The sequence below is a fragment of the Galeopterus variegatus genome, unplaced genomic scaffold (assembly GCF_000696425.1).
Source record: "Galeopterus variegatus unplaced genomic scaffold, G_variegatus-3.0.2 Scaffold2516, whole genome shotgun sequence".
Classification (NCBI taxonomy): domain Eukaryota; kingdom Metazoa; phylum Chordata; class Mammalia; order Dermoptera; family Cynocephalidae; genus Galeopterus; species Galeopterus variegatus.
In genome coordinates this window covers 230209-247999 of record NW_007728627.1, presented here as the reverse complement: position 1 = coordinate 247999, position 17791 = coordinate 230209, and the positions used below count along the sequence as shown (strand labels likewise).

Genomic DNA, 17791 nt, shown 5'->3' with positions numbered 1-17791 from the left:
AGGTGAATGAATCAATTCACACACATACATACACACACACACACACACTCTTACACACACACACACAAACAAACAACAACAACAACAACAAAAACCCAAAAAAATCGGGGGGGGGGGAGAGGATGATATAACAACCTCAATTTTTTTTTGAAGTTCTTACAACAAGAAAATGGAGGGGGTACACCTGGGTGGGAGGGGAGAGAGGGAGGAGGGAGGGAGGTTTCAGTGATGGGACACAATAATCAACTACATTGTATATTGACAAGAAAAAAAAAGACATGTGAGGTCTGGCTGGTTTGCTTGCTTGGGAGAGCATGGTGCTGATGACACCAAGGTCAAGGGTTCGGATCCCCGTACAGGCCAGCAGCCAAAATAGAAAAAAAAAAAAAAAAAAAGATGTGAAGTTTCTAAATCTCCCAATCCTATTCCTCACTCCAGTCTTCTCCATTTAAATAAAATGGCACCACCATTCTCCCAGTTGCTCAAACTGTTCTCTTTCCTACCTCTCCTATCAGCAAAAGAGATCTTGAATTTATTCACTTATCTACATCCCCACTGCTACTATAAGTACCCCTAAATGTCCTCACTTCCATGGCTTCAAATTTTGGCTCCACCATTTAGTAGCTGAGTGGCTTTGGACATGCACTTGAGCTGTTTCTTGGTTTCCCCATGTGAAAAATGGAAATGATAACAACAATACTTTCATGGGACTGTTATGAAAATTAAATGACATAATATTTGGAAAGCACATAGAACAGTGCCTGGTACAGAGTAACCATTGTAAGGTCTTCATTAAATAAAAATAAATAATACTTTCTTCTCCCCCAAACACATCAATACAAAGCAGCAAGAGTGATCTTAAATCTTAAATCAAATTGTGTCACTTGCTTATAACTCCTCACTGATTTCCCACTACACTTAAAATGCAAACACCATGGGTCAAGCTCCTGCCTAAGCCTTCATATTCATTTTGTGCCTCATTTCCCTTTGCTTACGTGATCCAGCTACACAGGAGGTACAAACTTAAAGTTTGCTTTAAGTTTCTAACACATGCCAAGCTTGAGCCTTCCTTAAAATCTCTGCATATATTTTGTTTTCTAACTGGACTGCTTTTCTCTTGTATCTTTGCATCACTGTTTACTTCCCAACCTTTAGGTTCCTCCTGAAATGTCATTGCCTTAGAGAGAGACTTCTCAAAATAGCACCCTCATTTTCTACCTCAGCTCCTTATTTGTTGTCTCCATAACACTTATGATTTGTAATTATTTTATATATTAAATTAATGTTTCCCTCATTAGAATATGAGCTCTAGGAGGACAGGGACATATCTGTCTTATTCACTAACACAGTGCCTAACACTGTAGGCACTAAATAAACTGAATGGAGGAAGTATGCTGGTGGGCCAACAGAAAAGCAGCAGTTTCAATGTAGCAAGCTAGGAGAGTAAATATGAAAATAAATGTACAAAATTCCTTACACCAAGAGGTGAATCAATGAAAATATGTAATGATCTATGCTGGGTTTTATGTATTCATGAATGAAAGCTTTGTGGTACATTAGGACAGTAGGAATATTTGGGAATATTACTAACTTCAGTGGTTTTGATATTAGTCATTCTGGCTCAGTTCTGGCTCTGCCACTTACTGACCGGGTTATTTTCAACAAGTTACTTAACTTCTCTTGACTTCAGTTTCCTCTGTAAAATAGGACTCATAGTAGTATCCATCAAAGGGTTGTGAGATTTATATTAAATGTGTAAAACTACTAGCCCAGTGTCTGGCACAACAACGAAATTCTTAAGATTAACTAATCACATAATCGATACAAAGGACTTTCTCTCTTTTTTTAAAAAATATGACCAGTAAGGGGATCTTAACCCTTGACTTGGTGTTGTCAGCACCACACTCTCCCAAGTGAGCTAACCGGCTATCCCTATACGAACCCGTGCCCTTGGTGTCATCAGCACCACACTCTCCCAAGTGAGGCACGGGCCGGCCCTAGGACTTTCTCTTAAGAGGCTTAAAATCTCTGGACTGAAAGATCTCACAAAAATGCTCCTTTTGACACTCTTTTCTTCTAATAACCAAACTTGGCAGTTCCTGACCTCATCATGACGTTGCCCACCTCCTTACCTTTTTGTCTGCCACTTCTTCTTGGCGAGGAAAGCCATTCGCCCACGAACCACCTACTTGTCGGTGAAATCTTGGCTCAAACCTCAAGCTGTGTGAAGCTTTTCTTGGTTTTGATAGCACCGTCGTCCCAGAGTTCATTACAATGTCTTGCGTGCTATCTCGGGACATTGGACATAGTTTTAATGTTGCATTTATTGTAATAAAATGTAATTACTATGTTTTCCTGTTGTCTCTTCCATAGATTCTGACCTTTTGTGGTATTCACCAGCATCTGTCTAGTCCTTTACTTAAGATACGCTAAGCGCAGGGTTGGATGCTGAAGCACGACTTCACGACCTGAGCTCCTTAGTAGTGACGTGACTTTAGGTGACATTAGGAGACATTAGGTCTCCCAGTCTCCCCTCATCTGTAAAAGTGTGGCGATAACTTGTACATGGTTGTTACATGGAGTCCATGAGATAACAAGGAGGGCCGCTAGCACGGTGCCTGCAGCTCATAGGAGATAGCTGCCTGAAGACAGAGAAGGAAATGCGTTGGCCAACGCCGGCCGGGAAGGCGTGACCGGGAGCCTGGCGCATCAGGCGAGCCCCAGTGCGCAGGTGCTCGCGGAAGGGTTGGTGTCCGGCCCGCCTGGCAGCGTCGATGGTTCCGGGAGCCAGAGGCTGGGGCGGCCAGCTGTCGCAGAGCTGACGTCATCGCCGTGCGCTGCCACGTCTGCTCAGCTCCGCGGTAATGGAGGTTGTGGGTGAGTGCTGACGGGCCCGAGCTCTGGCTCTAGTTTAGCTCTAGCTCTGGCACTGACTTGGGGTCTGGGCTGGCAGCCTGAAGCCTGGACATCTTTTGTCAGCTCTCCTGGCGGGGATAGCCTGACTACAAGCAGTTGGTTTGGAGCGCTTCAACGTGGGGACGGAGTTCTCTTGCTTGGAGTCCAGCCTGTAAAGCCGCCGCCTCCTCCCAGCGATCCCGCCCTACCGGCCGGGCCTCCTCCATGCGTGAGTATTACCGAGCTGCCGTGCTGTCCGACTGTCCCGTGACTGTTTCGGTCCACCGGGGTGCCCTCCGGTCACCGCTTTGTCGTCCCCTGTTAGAGGCCAGTCTGTTGAAGTTTGTGGTCTCTCGCTATTCACCTTCCCTTACCTCATAGTCTTGCCTCTTTCCCTCACCTTTCTTTCCCTTTGCTCGTTAATTGAGCAAGGACCAACAGCCCCTACATCCAACGGTTTGAATGCTTTGTCTCAAATGGCGATTGTTAGTTTACAGCAGAAGGCTGTTAGGAATAGGGAACATCAGGTAAGTCTGGAGTAACATTTTGAAAACCAGGGTTCTTCCAGTGTGTCGTTCTTCAATTTTTAGGTGTATTGTTTAGGAAACATTTGGTATCCGTGTTGGTGAAACCATGCTTTTTGCCATAGATGGATGAAAACACATCTTTTCAGTGAAGATTTTTAGCTGTTACTTGCAGTCTCAGTAATTTCCAAATGATTTCACATCCTTTTTTTCTGGAGTGGATATCCACTTGAGTTCCTTTCAATATTTTCACCCTAACAGAGGGAGATACGCTTGAACAGTTTTACTTTTAGAGTTATAAGGCCTACTGGTGCCTTTTCATCCATTTTCCTCAGCTGTGACGACAACCTCTGTACAACAGGGGACACTTTTATTTTTACGACTCAGTTAAGGTCAAATAATATGTGACATCTGTATCTCAGAACCCAGATCCTTTGATAACAAAACCTAACATTTTGGACAGTGCTTATTCTCCTGTATATCAAATGGCTTAGCATGAAATAATGAATTGGAATGTATAAGTTGTATTGTTTCTTGTAAACTTCCACCAGATTGTAATATCTTTCATATGGTACAAGTCGACTGACAAAAGACACAAATTGTGACTTGCCTAATGCTGAATAGAGCTTAGATTAGAATTTAGTCTTCTGATTCATTAGAGTCTGAATAGTCCTTTCATTAGAATAAAGTAGGTAATAGACACTGGGAGCATTTGTTTGAAAATCTGGTTTTCCAAGGCCTCCTCTCTCAGTTTTTCTGGTTGTTTTGATACATCGCCTACTTTTAAAATAGTCAACTTATATGTAAATATTTGTGTTTTTTGTTCAGAGTTGAAACAGGTTGACAGCCATTAACCTGGGTTGCAACTACAGGTGGCACTGGAAGCAGATTGGTTCCTGGACATGCCCGGTGGAAGGAGGGGCCCTAGTCGGCAGCAGCTAAGCCGTTCAGCTTTACCTTCTTTACAGACTTTGGTTGGTGGGGGCTGTGGCAATGGAACAGGCTTGAGAAACAGGTAAAGAATAAATAAATCTACACATAATTTGTAATGTCCTATGATTAGTAAGACTAACATAAAAGTCATCGTGCTATTCAGGTGTTTGCTTACCAAAACTTATTCTTGACAGTGCGGTAGAAATCCCATCCTTGAAGACTTGAAAGCTTAGTATTTCACAATGCTTTGGATGTACAAAGATGTGATATGGGGCCCACAAACTGAAAGCAGTCCAATTCTTTTTTTTTTTCTTTTTTTGAAAAGATGGCCGGTAAGGGGATCTTAACCCTTGACTTGGTGTCCCATGCTCACCCAGTGAGCTAACCAGCCATCCCTATATATGGGACCTGAACCTGTGGTCTTGGTGTTATCACCACCACACTCTCCCGAGTGAGCCACGGGCCAACCCCATAAACAGTCCAATTCTTACTTTTGGCTGATGATCCAAATTCTAGTCATCACCTTTTGAGCTGTTAGAGGAGGGAGAAGTGAATGAAAATACAAGGCAAACATGACACAGTGTATCTACTTACTGACATTCTCCCCCTGCCACCCTGCAGGATAAATGAAAACTGACAGCTAACAGGAGGTTCTAAAATTAAAAGTCAGATTTCATCAAAGGTTTAAAAGATTATTTTGTTAAAACCTTTTTTGATATTAATAAACTGTCAACTGTAGCCTAAACATCTTAAGATTTGTGTCATGTTGTATGAGAATAAAAAATTTGATCTTTTTTTTTTTTTTGACAGTTGGTTGGTGCCAGGATCCAAAACCTTGATCTTGGTGTTACAAGACTGACCAGCCAGCACAGAATTTGATCTTTTTAATGGAAATTTATCTCTGTTCATAATTTTCAAAAGTTAGGATGAATTATTTCTAGTCTTATCCAGAGAAACTCACATCAATAGGTGATTTGATCATGTAGGAATGCAAAGAAATGCTTTTACCTGATCAAGTGTTTAGTCTAGACAATTTTTACCTGCTGATTTCTGCTGCTTCCCTGAATAGAGTAACTTGCTTTGATTTTAATTTTCAGAGCTAGCAATCAGTGCTACTGCTGTCTTTGCAAGCCCTCCGAGAGTCTTTGTGCACTTCTCTCATCCTGGCCTGTCCTCCCTCTTTCTTTCTGACTTTCTAATCCAACTTCTACCCAATCTTCAAAGTTAGTTCTGATGTCATTATTTCAGTGAAACTCTCCCTGAAATTTCAGTTTGAAGGGCTTTTTCCAATCTCTCATTCTCATTACACTAATTTTCAGTTCTAATTTTAAACAATTTTATGTTTATGTGTGTAATCAGAGTAACTGTAGTTTATTCTAGAGTATTATTTTTTACTCTGCTGTTCTTTGGATTTCCTCATTTTAATTATGGTGATACTGTTTGCTTCATAGCAGGATGTTGAAAATAAGTGAAGTAGTAAATTGTAGTAACTTTTAAAATTTTACCAAATTGTCCTAAAATTTCTACAAATAACATATTATTTCATATTTTTAAAAATAAAAATAAAAAGAATGAGAATATGTGAAAATGCTTTAGAAGAAAGATATTATTTAACATAGATATTGAGGTGAAAGTTGTTTGCTATTTGAAGTACATGCCTTAATTTTACTAATACATACTATCAACTTACTGACTCAGTACTTTCAAAGTGTGATAGAAAATCTCAGTTGTGTCTAGCTAGGATTCTAGCTAGCTAAAATGTTTCTAGCTTTGCCTCTGGATTAACTCAGCAGCTCTTTGTTCATTCTCTTCTACTTTAACTTGAGGATTTCCCTAAGTGATTATGTTCTCAGACTGTCCCATGGAATCCCTCCTCTGTCTCAGGGGCTGTGGTAGAAGGGCTTAGGAGGGAGAAGAGATTGGGCAGGCCTAGTAGTTTATGCTTCAAGTTTCCTAGTCCTCTCTTAATCAGACTTAACTCTTTTTCCTATTTGTTTTAAATATTGGAGTACCATGTGAAATATGTTTTGAGGGAAGGAAAATGAAGTGTTCTGCTATTTATTTATTTATTTATTTATTTCCTTTTTTTTGTCTTTTTTTACTGACCGGTTCGGGATCGCAACCCTCGGTGTCGCGCCCACACCGGGGACCGGCAACGGGATCGCAACCCTCGGTGTCGCGCCCGCGCCGCGCTCAGCCAGTGAGCAGGAACCGGTCTCCACATGGGATCCGAACCCTCGGCGGGAGCGCCGCCACGCTCCCAAGCGGCGCACTCTCCAGTGCGCCACCTGGCCGGCCCGTGTTCTGCTATTTAAAAAGAGTAGAAAGCCACATGAAAGCCTCATTCCTAGATGCTTCTGCTTGCAGTTGGAATCTGAAGATAGCATACTGGGAGGAACTAAGGACATTTGGAAAATCCCTCTGCTCTTAACTGGGTTTAGTTATGGTCCTATATTCTTTTCTTTGCCTTCATTGCAGCTCTTCTATCCTGGTTTTCAAGGTTCCAACCATGATTACCTTGATCTATCATTCTTCACTCTTTCTCCTGCTTTAACGTGTATTTCTTTTGCAATTAGTTGGGAGTGGAGGTAGAAGAATGTATTTTTCAACAGATTAGAATAAAGTGAAAGAATAAGTTGTTTATGGATTGAAAGTCACTGAGACTATTATTGAATGATTATTTTATGATATGTTTACCTTGAGAAGTTATTTTGAAAAAAGAAGATCTTATATTTCTTGATGGGAAGAAAGCAGCTGGCATAGTTTGTTATATATGGCCTGGGGAAAAGGTATAAAAAATATAAGATAAAGGCAGTGGTACATGGCTTAGAATATAGTTTTAAGAAGGATATAAACAAACAGAGACAGTGTTCAGGTGAGGAGAACTCACTTTTGGAGTGTCTTGTATTTAAGAAAGAAGTAGATAATTGCTTAAGTGTGATATAATTTTGGATGATATATTTGATTCTGCATGACATAGGTCAGCTGGAGAAGAGAGCATTTGCCCCAGTAGGTATTTGTGGCCTGGTTGGTGAAGTTAAACTCGAGAATGTCAAAGCGCTAGTTTGGTGATAAAAATCAAGATTTAAACCCCTATCCCACTTTCTACCTTTGGGGAGCAGGGATTTGTTCTTGCAACAATGTCTTTACATGATTGTTCTTGTAAAAAAGGAGAATATACTGTGTATTTCTGAGTTTCTTAGAGAGCTCCTAGTTGACGGAGAATCTTATTTGAGAAGGACCAAGTGATTTTTTTTCATTTATTCTTTGCATATATGTTGTTAATAATATAACCTGAACATGTCCAAATGACCATTATCTGCTCTCTGTATTCCTTATAATTCCTCTTTATCCCTTTTAATATTTCTTGCTTTATCCATTTGCTTACCTAAATTCTGCTGCTTGCTGGCTCCATAAGAGCCAGTCTGCAGCCTGCTATATTAACTCTTTCCTGCACACAAACTTTATATGCAAGGGCAAAGCAAGTATTCAGCATAAACCACATTATTTATACAGTTTAGGTACAGTGAACCATTTTTATTATTTAGGGAAAGTTTTAGATCAGTCAGGTTCCCAGATGCAAGCCTTACAAACTTGCCTTTCTAAGGATGGGTGTGCTGAACACCTGCATTTCTTTTGGGAGTCTGGAATTTTGGTACTGCTGGGAAGAGGGTGCCTATGTGGCCAGCCCCCAATAAAAACCTTGGATGTTGAGTCTCTAATGATCTTTCCTAGTGGACAACACTTCTCACATTTTGTCATAACTCATTGCTGGAGGAATTAAGTATATCCTAAATCTATTCTTAAATCTATTTGTATATCCTATAAAAGGAATAGTATTTTTATTTTTCCTAAATAATACTTCTGTAACTATTTTTCTGAGATATACTGACCATGTCTATTTTAGTTACATATCTTTTTGGTTCTAAGAACTTTGGTTATATCTCTTCTCAAGCTTTCAACTTTATAGATTAGATGGAGAAGACTTAATCTCATAGATTTTCTTTATATAGGAATACTTTCCTTTTTTCCCATTGATGCTCTGAATCAACTTATTTGACCTCTGTCTCTTTGTCTTCTGGCTTGAAGTTTAATAGCCAAGGCAGTATAGAGTATAATAAGTGTAGGTCTTCTGTATTTTGTTTTAAATATCTTTTTTAAAGCCCAGCATTTTACTGACTTTGTTAATGGTGGAAGCACATTAGTCTGCTTTACATGGAAAAAATTCCATAAACCCTTTTTAACCCTTAAGTCATAAAAAATAGTTTATCTTGCTTTCCCCCTTAGTGTATTTTTGACAGAAGGGGAGTAAGAATTTTTAGTTCGTTCTAGAGTGAAGGCTCCTAATCTTGTAATTTCTCATCAGAATTTTTTATTTCAATATGTTATGATTAACTGGAATGAAGGAATAGATTAGATGCTGGCATTAATTCTCTCCTTTCAAGTCTATCAACTCGTACACAGCTCCAGAGGCTGCCTTTTGTGTTATTCTATGAAATGATGTCTCCTGGAGTTGTTGTTGTAGCTCACCACCCAGAACAGATCAGAAAGCCGTGGTGTGTTAAGGCCTGGCTTATGACCTAATGGTAAATCACAGTCTATTATTTGGTAGGCATGTTCTATTGGAGTATACTCTGGGAATGAGAGGGAGATACTTTCCTAATTTTTTCCAATCTTCCCCTCTCCCCCAATTCCCCCACCCTAGTCCTTGTTTTTCCCTTCTAGCTCTTCTGAGTTTCTACCATAGTATTCTTAATTGTTCAAAATGAGCTGAGTTCATATTCCCATGAGTCACTTAAAGTACTGTAAATGTCATGATGCTGGAATTCCTATATTTGGAAATTTTAGTGTAGAAGGTTAACACTAAGAGTTCCATCTCATGAATCGTCTTTGGAAGCATCCAAACCCAAGCCTCTTTTCCTTGTTCTGTAAGCAATAGTAGGCCCTTAAGTCTCTGTAACTATTCCCAGGCACATAAACAATGGGACATTTAATTTCCTACTCCGTTTCATCATTTTAGATAGCCTACCTAATTCTGACCTGGAAGAAAGAATAAGAGGATAGGGGTTAAAATCTTTATATTTTTATATGTGTTGTAAGAGATTTCTCTCTTTCATTACTGTATTGGTCTGCTGCCTTCTCAACCTAAAGGTATATATTTGCAGGGAGCTAAGAAAAATACAATCTCTGTCCTTAAGATTATGGTCTGGTAGATAAGACATGGATGCATATAAAAAATTTTGTAACAGTATGAAAAATACAATAATAGAGGTATAGTTTAGATATAATGGTGGCGTAGAGGAGAGATGAATCAATTTTGATTAAGTGAGTCAGAATCTAAGTTTCACAGAGGATATGTTTGAGCATCTTAAAAGTCTTGAAGAAGAGTTTTAAAAGTCTTAAAGGATTTTGTCAGTAAATGTGTATGTAAGAAGTTACAGAAGGTCATTATGGAAAGTATTACATGTAAAGAGAATAACGTACACAAAAGAATAGCATATATATTCCAGATAGCAAATAGCATGGGTATTATGTAGGATGCATGTGGAGGAATGATAAGAGGCAAGGCTAATCTGTTTAGCAGAGGCCTCACAGGACATACTAAAAATCTTGGATATTATCCATTGGCAGTGGAGAGCATTAACAGATTTTAGGTAAGAGTCAGCACTATTGAATTTCACTTTAGAAATATCCCTGAAGGCAGGTTGGAGGGTTTGGTGAAAGTAGAGTTGAATTTAGTAGGAATACTGCTAAATTAAGTGAAAAATGGCAAATGCTTAGACTAAGTCAAAGGGTTTAGAGGGGAAGGTACAGTTTGGAGAAAGTTTTTTGAAGTGGGATCTATTAGAAAGCGATTTAGAAAGTGATTGGATGTGGAGAGGCAGAAGAAAAATTCTAGTATGACTCTCAAGTTTTTGATTTGGGCAGCTATTTGGGTGGGCCATGAACTAGGGTCAGGACTAGAGGAGGAAGAACACCGTGGTGTCCAGTAGGCAGTCAATAACGTGAGTCTAAAACTCAGCAGTGGGCTCTATGGAGAGAATTTTCAGTCTTCAGCACAGAGGAAATAGTAGAAGCCACAGCTACATCTTAGATCACTGAGAGAGTATGTAGAGGGAGAAGAGAAGAAGATCCCCGAATGGAGTCTTTGGGAAAGCCCACAGTTAAGGGGTAGGTGGAAGAGGCAGCAGAGGCCATTTATGCTCTGTGACACTGAAGGGAATCACCGTTTGAGTTAACCATAGTTTTCTCTTTCAGGAATGGTAGTGCTATTGGCCTTCCGGTCCCACCTATCACAGCCTTAATCACCCCAGGTCCTGTTCGTCATTGCCAAATTCCTGACTTGCCTGTGGATGGGAGCCTGCTCTTTGAATTTCTTTTTTTCATCTACCTGTTGGTTGCTCTGTTCATTCAGTATATCAATATCTATAAAACTGTATGGTGGTATCCTTACAATCATCCTGCTTCTTGTACTTCACTGGTAAGTCTTAATAGGCCTTTAAGTTCTTCATGTTACTTAGCTTATTTACCCAAGAAAGTAGCTGGAAAGTCTATATGTAGAAGTTATTTTTCTTAATTTTTCTTCTAATAAAATGTTTTTTTTTTTTTTACTAAACTACAGCTTACTTTCAGAAATAATATTTCACAATAAGATTGTTAAATATAAATACTACTAGAGGAAGTAAAAATATAGATGAAAATGCAGAAAACATATAATTTATTATAATAATATCACAGAAAGGTTTTGATATTCAGCTTTCTCTACATTGTGTTATATTTGTTTTAAGTGTAAGATGTCAGTATGAAATTACAGCATCTCTACCCTTTTAATTGCTGAATTGGGATAACGGTACTTTCTATAAGAAATAAACCCAAAATTGTATAGTGCTTCAAACACCTAACAGTCTGAGGCAGTTGTCCTCATTGGTAGGAGTTCTTCCATGTGGTCAGTCAGGGGACCCAGGCTGATGGAGACTCTGCTGTCTTCCAATGTGTGCCCTCCCAGATGGCTGTGGTTCATACCTGTCAGCCAGAAAGGAAAGAGCATAGGGAGATATAAAGGAGAGTTTCTTATGGGCCAGGCTCACATCATTTCCCCATATGTTCACTTCTAATTGCAAGAGAGGCTAGAGAGTATTGTCCTTTACCTGGGTACATTCTTACATTGTTAACCTGAATAAAATTGGGTTCTGTTAAAAAAAATAAAATTGAGCTGGGAACTAGCTCTCTCTGTTGAAGTACATAAAAATGTATTGTACATTTCTTCTCTTTCTAATTATTTAGGAGTGCCACGATAATCTTGATGCAAAGGTTCTCCATAGGTGGGTATATAAAATATCTGTAAGGCTAGTCAGATGACTTGACAGGTATGTGGCTGGCAATTGCAGATTTGGATGAGTGACAGAGATATGCTCTAGGAGTAAGAAAACTATTGTCCTGAGTATTTTATGTGTCTGGGACTTAGATTAGAAAACTTCCCTAGCCTGATAAACATAGAAAGGAAATGTGGACCAAAATCCTGAAGGTAGTATGGGAAGGGAATAAAAATTTTTGTTTTAAATATTTGTGTCACTTGTTTTTTAGTAGAATTAAGTATTAAGAATTTTCTCTCCATAGTGATCATCTATTTACTAAATATCATATGATGACAATGTCAGTTTCTTTCTTAAAGAATTGTAATGATTTAGTGCCAGATTGTATGTTGTTGTTTTTTTTAATAGTCTTTTTTTCTACTTGGATTATGAGTTTATTGAGTGTAGGAACTATACTTCATCCATACTTTTTGGCCATGGTTTGTAAAATGAAGAGGTTGAATTTGATGATCTTTAAGGCTTCTTCCAGCTATGTAGCTCTATAAGTAAATACCTCACTATCTTAATAGTGTGAACAGCAGACACTTATAACATTTGTTACATTCTTTATAAGTATTAACTTGTTTGCTCTTTATAAAAACAGGTAGGTACTGCTATATGACTCCCATTTTATAAATGAGGGATGTGAGACCTATAAACTGGCTCAAAATTACATAATAGCAAAATGATCACTCAATTTCAGACTAATGTATGCTTTACTTCCTGTATTTATCCTATATTTACTTTGCAAGTGCTTGTTGGGTAGATCATTATAAATTTTCCACTCTGTTTGACATCCCCCTGGAAAATTCCCATTTGTTGAATTTTCAGATTAATTAAAGAACTCTTCTCCCAGTCTACCACTTCTGACTAGACTTCTTTTAAAAGTCACCTGCACATGTTGCCTTGAAACAAAGAGAGCCAGTGTTCTTGTCATAATAAGGAATCTGCCACTACAGGTGCTGACTCTAGAATTATGCTTCCTTTGCTCTAAATCATGCTACTAAAAATGGATGCCTTTTACCACACTCCTCTCTCCACTTCACTCAGTTCTGAATTCAGGTTTTATATGATGCCTATGGTTCACAGAACCTAAGTCATATCTCCAACATTAGTTGCAAAAAAGTCTGGAAATGTCATTTTTAGCTTTCCAGTCCCTGCAGTAGAGGAAGGCATGTATAAAGGAAATTGTAGTGTGGACTGGCCTACTTATCTGCTGCCCGTGATCTTTGCTAACACAGAGCTTTAAATTGAGTTGTGAAACCATGAGTGACATATGTGAAATAATAAAAAAGTTAAGATTTTAGCCCCATGTATCTGAAAGGGGTCTGAATCAGTAAGCTGTTCAAAGATGGAGTGGGTTGCCAGAGACCTAGTTACTTCTCATCACTGAAGGTGTTCAAGCATGGAAGGGGTTGCTTGACCAGGGTGCTCTAGAAGGGACTTATGTTTCAAACAGGTGGTCTGTCTCTTAATTTTTTTTCCATTATGAGTGTCTAACCAGAAATTTGTCAGATTTACTTATTAGGCTTTTCTTCTGACATTTCAAGATCTCAATTATCTAAAAGAAAATTTGGACATGTGAATATCTGAAATATCATTCTAGCTATCAGGCAATTAGCTGAATGAGTCTTAACCCTAAGAAACATAAAAGTTAGAAGTAGTAAAATATTCAGAATAGTTAGGAGTGGAGGACTCCAATTAATTAAATATTCTGGTTTATAATGAGTTCATCATAAGTAAATTACCAGTTTTCATTGATTTAGGATATAACAATTTGCTTAACACTTACATTTTTTGATTTAAGAAATGCCTTAGATGGACTGGTGATGCATTAATAAGACCCAGACATTAGTTAGGGGTCTAGTGATCTGCATGCATTATTTTAGAGGAATGGGGTGAGCAGAGAGGAGTCTTAAAACTAAGAAGGGATAACTATTGTTAGAATCCAAAATGCTTAGAAAGGAAATGACGTGAGGAGTGGTAAGACACTCTCTTGACATTCTGTTTGCTCTACCTCTAAAATGTATCCCAAATATGGCCACTTCATTCCATCTCCATTGCCACAGACCTTGTTTAATCCATCATTGTTTCTCATTGGAATTAAAAGCAATAGCTTTTTAAGTGATCTTGCCCCACTACGATATATTCTCCACACAATAGCCAGAGTGATCATTTTATCAGCACCATGCTCTAGCCAACTGAGCTAAGTGGCTAGCCCAGAGTGATCATTTTAAAATACAAATAGACTCGTGTCACCTTTTGCCTGAAATATTTCTGTTACTTCCCATTAGGAAGAAAAAAAAAAATTAAACTCATTTATTTATCACCTCACTTCCTCCTTCTTGCCTCTTTTTAGACACACAGTCATATATTTTCCTGTCTTTGTGATTGCTTTTTCCTCTGCCTGAGGCCTTCCGCCCTCTGAGCTTGTCAAGCCAGGTGGTTTTTGGCATTCACCTCTCAACCCAAATGCCACCCTCTTAGAGACATCTTCCCTAGTCACCAATTTAAATTGGTTCTGTACCTCTCTTCCTGGTCATTATTTATCACTGTTTCATTTCTTACAAGCAGCTATAGCTATTGAAATATTTTTGTTGGTTAGCTTGTTTATTGTCATTGCCTACTCTTCCCCAAACAAATTTATTAAAGATATGGGTTTGGCTGCTATTACAAGCTGGCTAAAACAGAATAGAAGCTTATTTTCTGATTAAATAAAAGTAGGTGGGTGATATAACACACCGTTGTGGCACTGTTTGTATTTATTGCTCTGCCATCCTCAACATGCTTCTTCCAAACCATGGTCCAAGGCAGCTGCCCCAATTCCTGTCATCACTTCTGGCCAGGAGGAAGGAGGAGGAAAGGAGAAATAGACAGCTTCTTTCTTTAAGACCATGGCTTGGAATTTGTACATGTCACTTTTCCATATATCCCTTGGCTAGAAGCAGTATTTTCAAGGGAGGGTGAGAAATGAACCTTAAGTTAGCTAGGAGTCAGTGCCCAGTTAAATTCTGCTGTAATGGCAGAATGAACAAGTAGTAATCTCTGCCATTCCTTTTCCTTCTCACCCCACAGTAGAAAGTAAGATCCAGGAGAGCAAGAACCTTTGCTCTCATCTTCAACACTGTATCTTTAGTGTCAAGAAGAATATCTAGCACATTGTGGGTGCTAGGTAAATATTTATTGAATTAATTGAGAAATTCAACTTTTCATCCTAAAAGGAGTTGTGGAAACCTACAATCCTTTTGACCATCAGAATGAAAATGCATCCCAATTTTGTTGGTTCCTGGGATATTGTTGCTAAAGCCTTTTCATTTTGCTTATTATCATGGTTATATATACATATTTAGAACTAGAAAGAAACATAGACAGCATCTAAGTAATGCTATTATTTTATAGAGGAAGAGATCAAATATAAGGTGTACTTCTAAATTAAGTTAGGAAGAAAGACTAAATGAATATAATTGATTTAACAACTAGTAGAGAGTTAGTAGATGCCCAATTAGATTAACATAAGCTTTCATAAAGAGACCAACAACAGTAACTCCTGAAGATTGGGAATCCCAACTGATCCAGTAAATTTGACACATTATAAATATGGCATTTAAATGAATTATTCTTGCCTTAATTCTGTAGGTTTTCACTTAACCCAAAGCTGGTAATCTTTTCTTTTTAATACAGTAGACTTTAAAAAAAAAAAAAAAAAGGAGAGGAATACATTCTAGATAGTTCAAAATAGTGTTTGGAAGGTTAAAGCAATTTGTCATGAAAGGAGAAGTAAAAGATAGGTTGTTTCTTCAAGAGTTCTCAAGTTACCATGTCTGTAAGGGAAATGTGATCTAAGGAAGATCTTTTGAGGGGCCTACCTCTGTTCATGTAGTTCTAGCTGGATACACGTTTTCTTGCTTTCTGATGCAGTTATTTGTTTCTCTTATAGAATTTTCATCTCATTGACTATCACCTGGCAGCATTCATCACAGTGATGCTTGCAAGGCGGCTTGTATGGGCCCTCATCTCAGAGGTAACAGCTCATTCACTATATTCTATCACTTTTAGCTAGAGTTAGTTACTGGAATAGGTTCAGGTTGGAAATGTGAAATGTCCAAATATAATTTGAATACAAGTATAAAGTAATTTCTTTACTTCCATGTGAGTTAATGTCAATACTTTTGCAAAGGTTCTCCTGCAGTATACTTAAAGTTCAGGTGTGAAAGGGCCGGCCCGGTGGTGCACTCAGTAGAGTGCGGCGCTTGGGAGCACGGCAGCGCTCCCGCCGAGGGTTCGGATCCCATATAGAGACCGGTCCGCTCACTGGTTGAGCGAGGCGCGGGAGCAACACCGAGGGCTGCGATCCCGTTGCCGGTCCCGGTCCGGTACGGGGGCGACACTGAGGGTTGCGATCCGTTGCCGGACACGGAAAAAAAAAAAAAAAAAAAAAAAAAAGATTTTGTTATCTCGTGCCCTATAAATTATTATGAGAACAAAAAATGTTAATTTAGCTAAAGTGGCTAACTTTAATTTTGGAACTTGTAATTCATTGTGAAAATTTAAATGAATAGTTACTATAATTACAGATAAATGAGAGCTGACTTTGTTCTTCCAAAACATACATGGAAGATCTTTGTGTGTGAAGCTCTAATTTTCAGGAATCTTGTTTCTGTGAACACAGAGTAATTGGATATATTAAGTCATAATCTGAAAGCCATTAGAAGTTAACTGAAAAACACTGGTAGAAGGGTTGTTTTTCACAGTGGGAAAGGCTGTCTATAACCTTTTCTCCCAGGTTCTTTATTTAGGTGATGAAAATAGATGCTTTTGGATACATTGAGAAAGTGTGTCTTTCTTTAGAGGAACTCAGTGGAGTTTTATGTTTACATCTGCTAAAACAGGCAGGGAATGGTTTTGTTTCATCCCTTCAGTTACTTAGAAGTGGTACTTGTGTATATCAAATTAGTATGCCCAGTTAGTGTGTAAATCCTTCATAACTAGGGTGTTTCTACCTTGTTGCTGCAAAGGCTGTAACTTGAACTGTTCTTATTGCATCTTCTACTAATGACCTAAAAAGAGGTTAGCAGTTTTGCACAGCTTTAGTTAGAGAGTATATTAGTTGTTTTCTAAAGAGGCCTGCAGTTCTTACTGGGAACAGAATACTGTACTTAAGCTAAATTTTAACAGATTTTTAATCAAAGACTTAAATCTGTACCTTAATGTCCATCAGTAAGGGAATATTTATTTTTGGAATATCTACATAATGAAATAGCATGCAGCCATTTAAAAGATGAAAAAGTGTTTACGTATTGACCTCTAAGACATTAAGTGCAAAAAGCAAGGTGCTAAACAGTGTTTAAAATAAGGTAGGTCGGGCCGGCCCGGTGGCGCACTGCTACAGTGCGCTGCTTGGGAGTGTGGCGGTGCTCCCGCCGAGGGTTCGGATCCCACATACAGACCGGTTCCCGCAGCGAGGTGTGGGCGTGACGCCGAGGGTTGCGATCCCATTGCCGGTCCGGTCTGGGCGCGACACTGAGGGTTGCGATCTGTTGCCGGACACGAAAAAAGACAAAAAGGAATAAAAATAAAATAAGGTAGGTGGAGGGAACAAAATATATTTGCTTATATATAAATAAATTGTTTCAAGGAGGGCATACAAACTAATAATGGGCTGCCTAGTTGGATGTCTGGGAGACAGGACCAGCAGGAGGGAAGCTTTTCACTATAAACACTATTACATGTTTTATACTTTGAGTGATATGAATGTATTACTTATTCAAACATTAAGGATAAGAGCTGGATAGTGATTCTCTTCCTAAATTATGTAAATTAGGTGAATAAAACCCATCATAAATTATCTTTCCTTCCTTCTGTTAAAATACATTTTCTTTCTTTTTTTTTGCTTATATCCATACCCTGACAAAGACCAATCATTTTTAAGGAGAGGCTGGAGTTAATTCAGAAAGCTAAATACTATGCGGAGAGGACTGCTTCTCCACTTAGACCGCTTATTCACCTCCAGGCCAATACTACTTCTGTACTTACTCCACAAGACTGAAAGTAAATTCACTTATTCTTTCACCAGCCTGAAGCAAATTT

At 38.7% G+C, this 17791-nt stretch overlaps 2 protein-coding genes across 3 annotated transcripts in view; one reads left to right on the top strand and one right to left on the bottom strand.

The window, feature by feature from the left end:
• POGLUT1 (protein O-glucosyltransferase 1) overlaps positions 1–2393 on the bottom strand; it is a 34334-nt gene extending 31941 nt beyond the window's left edge. Inside the window, exon 1 of one of the 2 annotated variants that reach the window (XM_008582085.1) lies at positions 2133–2393. In XM_008582085.1, the coding sequence (XP_008580307.1) occupies positions 2133–2170 (38 nt within the window). In that variant the 5' untranslated portion in view covers positions 2171–2393. The remainder of the gene's footprint in view (positions 1–2132) is intronic. The other variant, XM_008582087.1, reaches the window with a different exon arrangement.
• A 399-nt stretch (positions 2394–2792) lies between these two features.
• The window catches only part of TMEM39A (transmembrane protein 39A), a 28727-nt gene continuing 13728 nt past the window's right edge, over positions 2793–17791 (top strand). The window contains exons 1-4 of the mRNA XM_008582083.1: positions 2793–3124; positions 4248–4434; positions 10611–10833; positions 15642–15725. Coding sequence (XP_008580305.1) covers positions 4322–4434; positions 10611–10833; positions 15642–15725 — 420 coding nt within the window. The 5' untranslated portion in view covers positions 2793–3124; positions 4248–4321. The remainder of the gene's footprint in view (positions 3125–4247; positions 4435–10610; positions 10834–15641; positions 15726–17791) is intronic.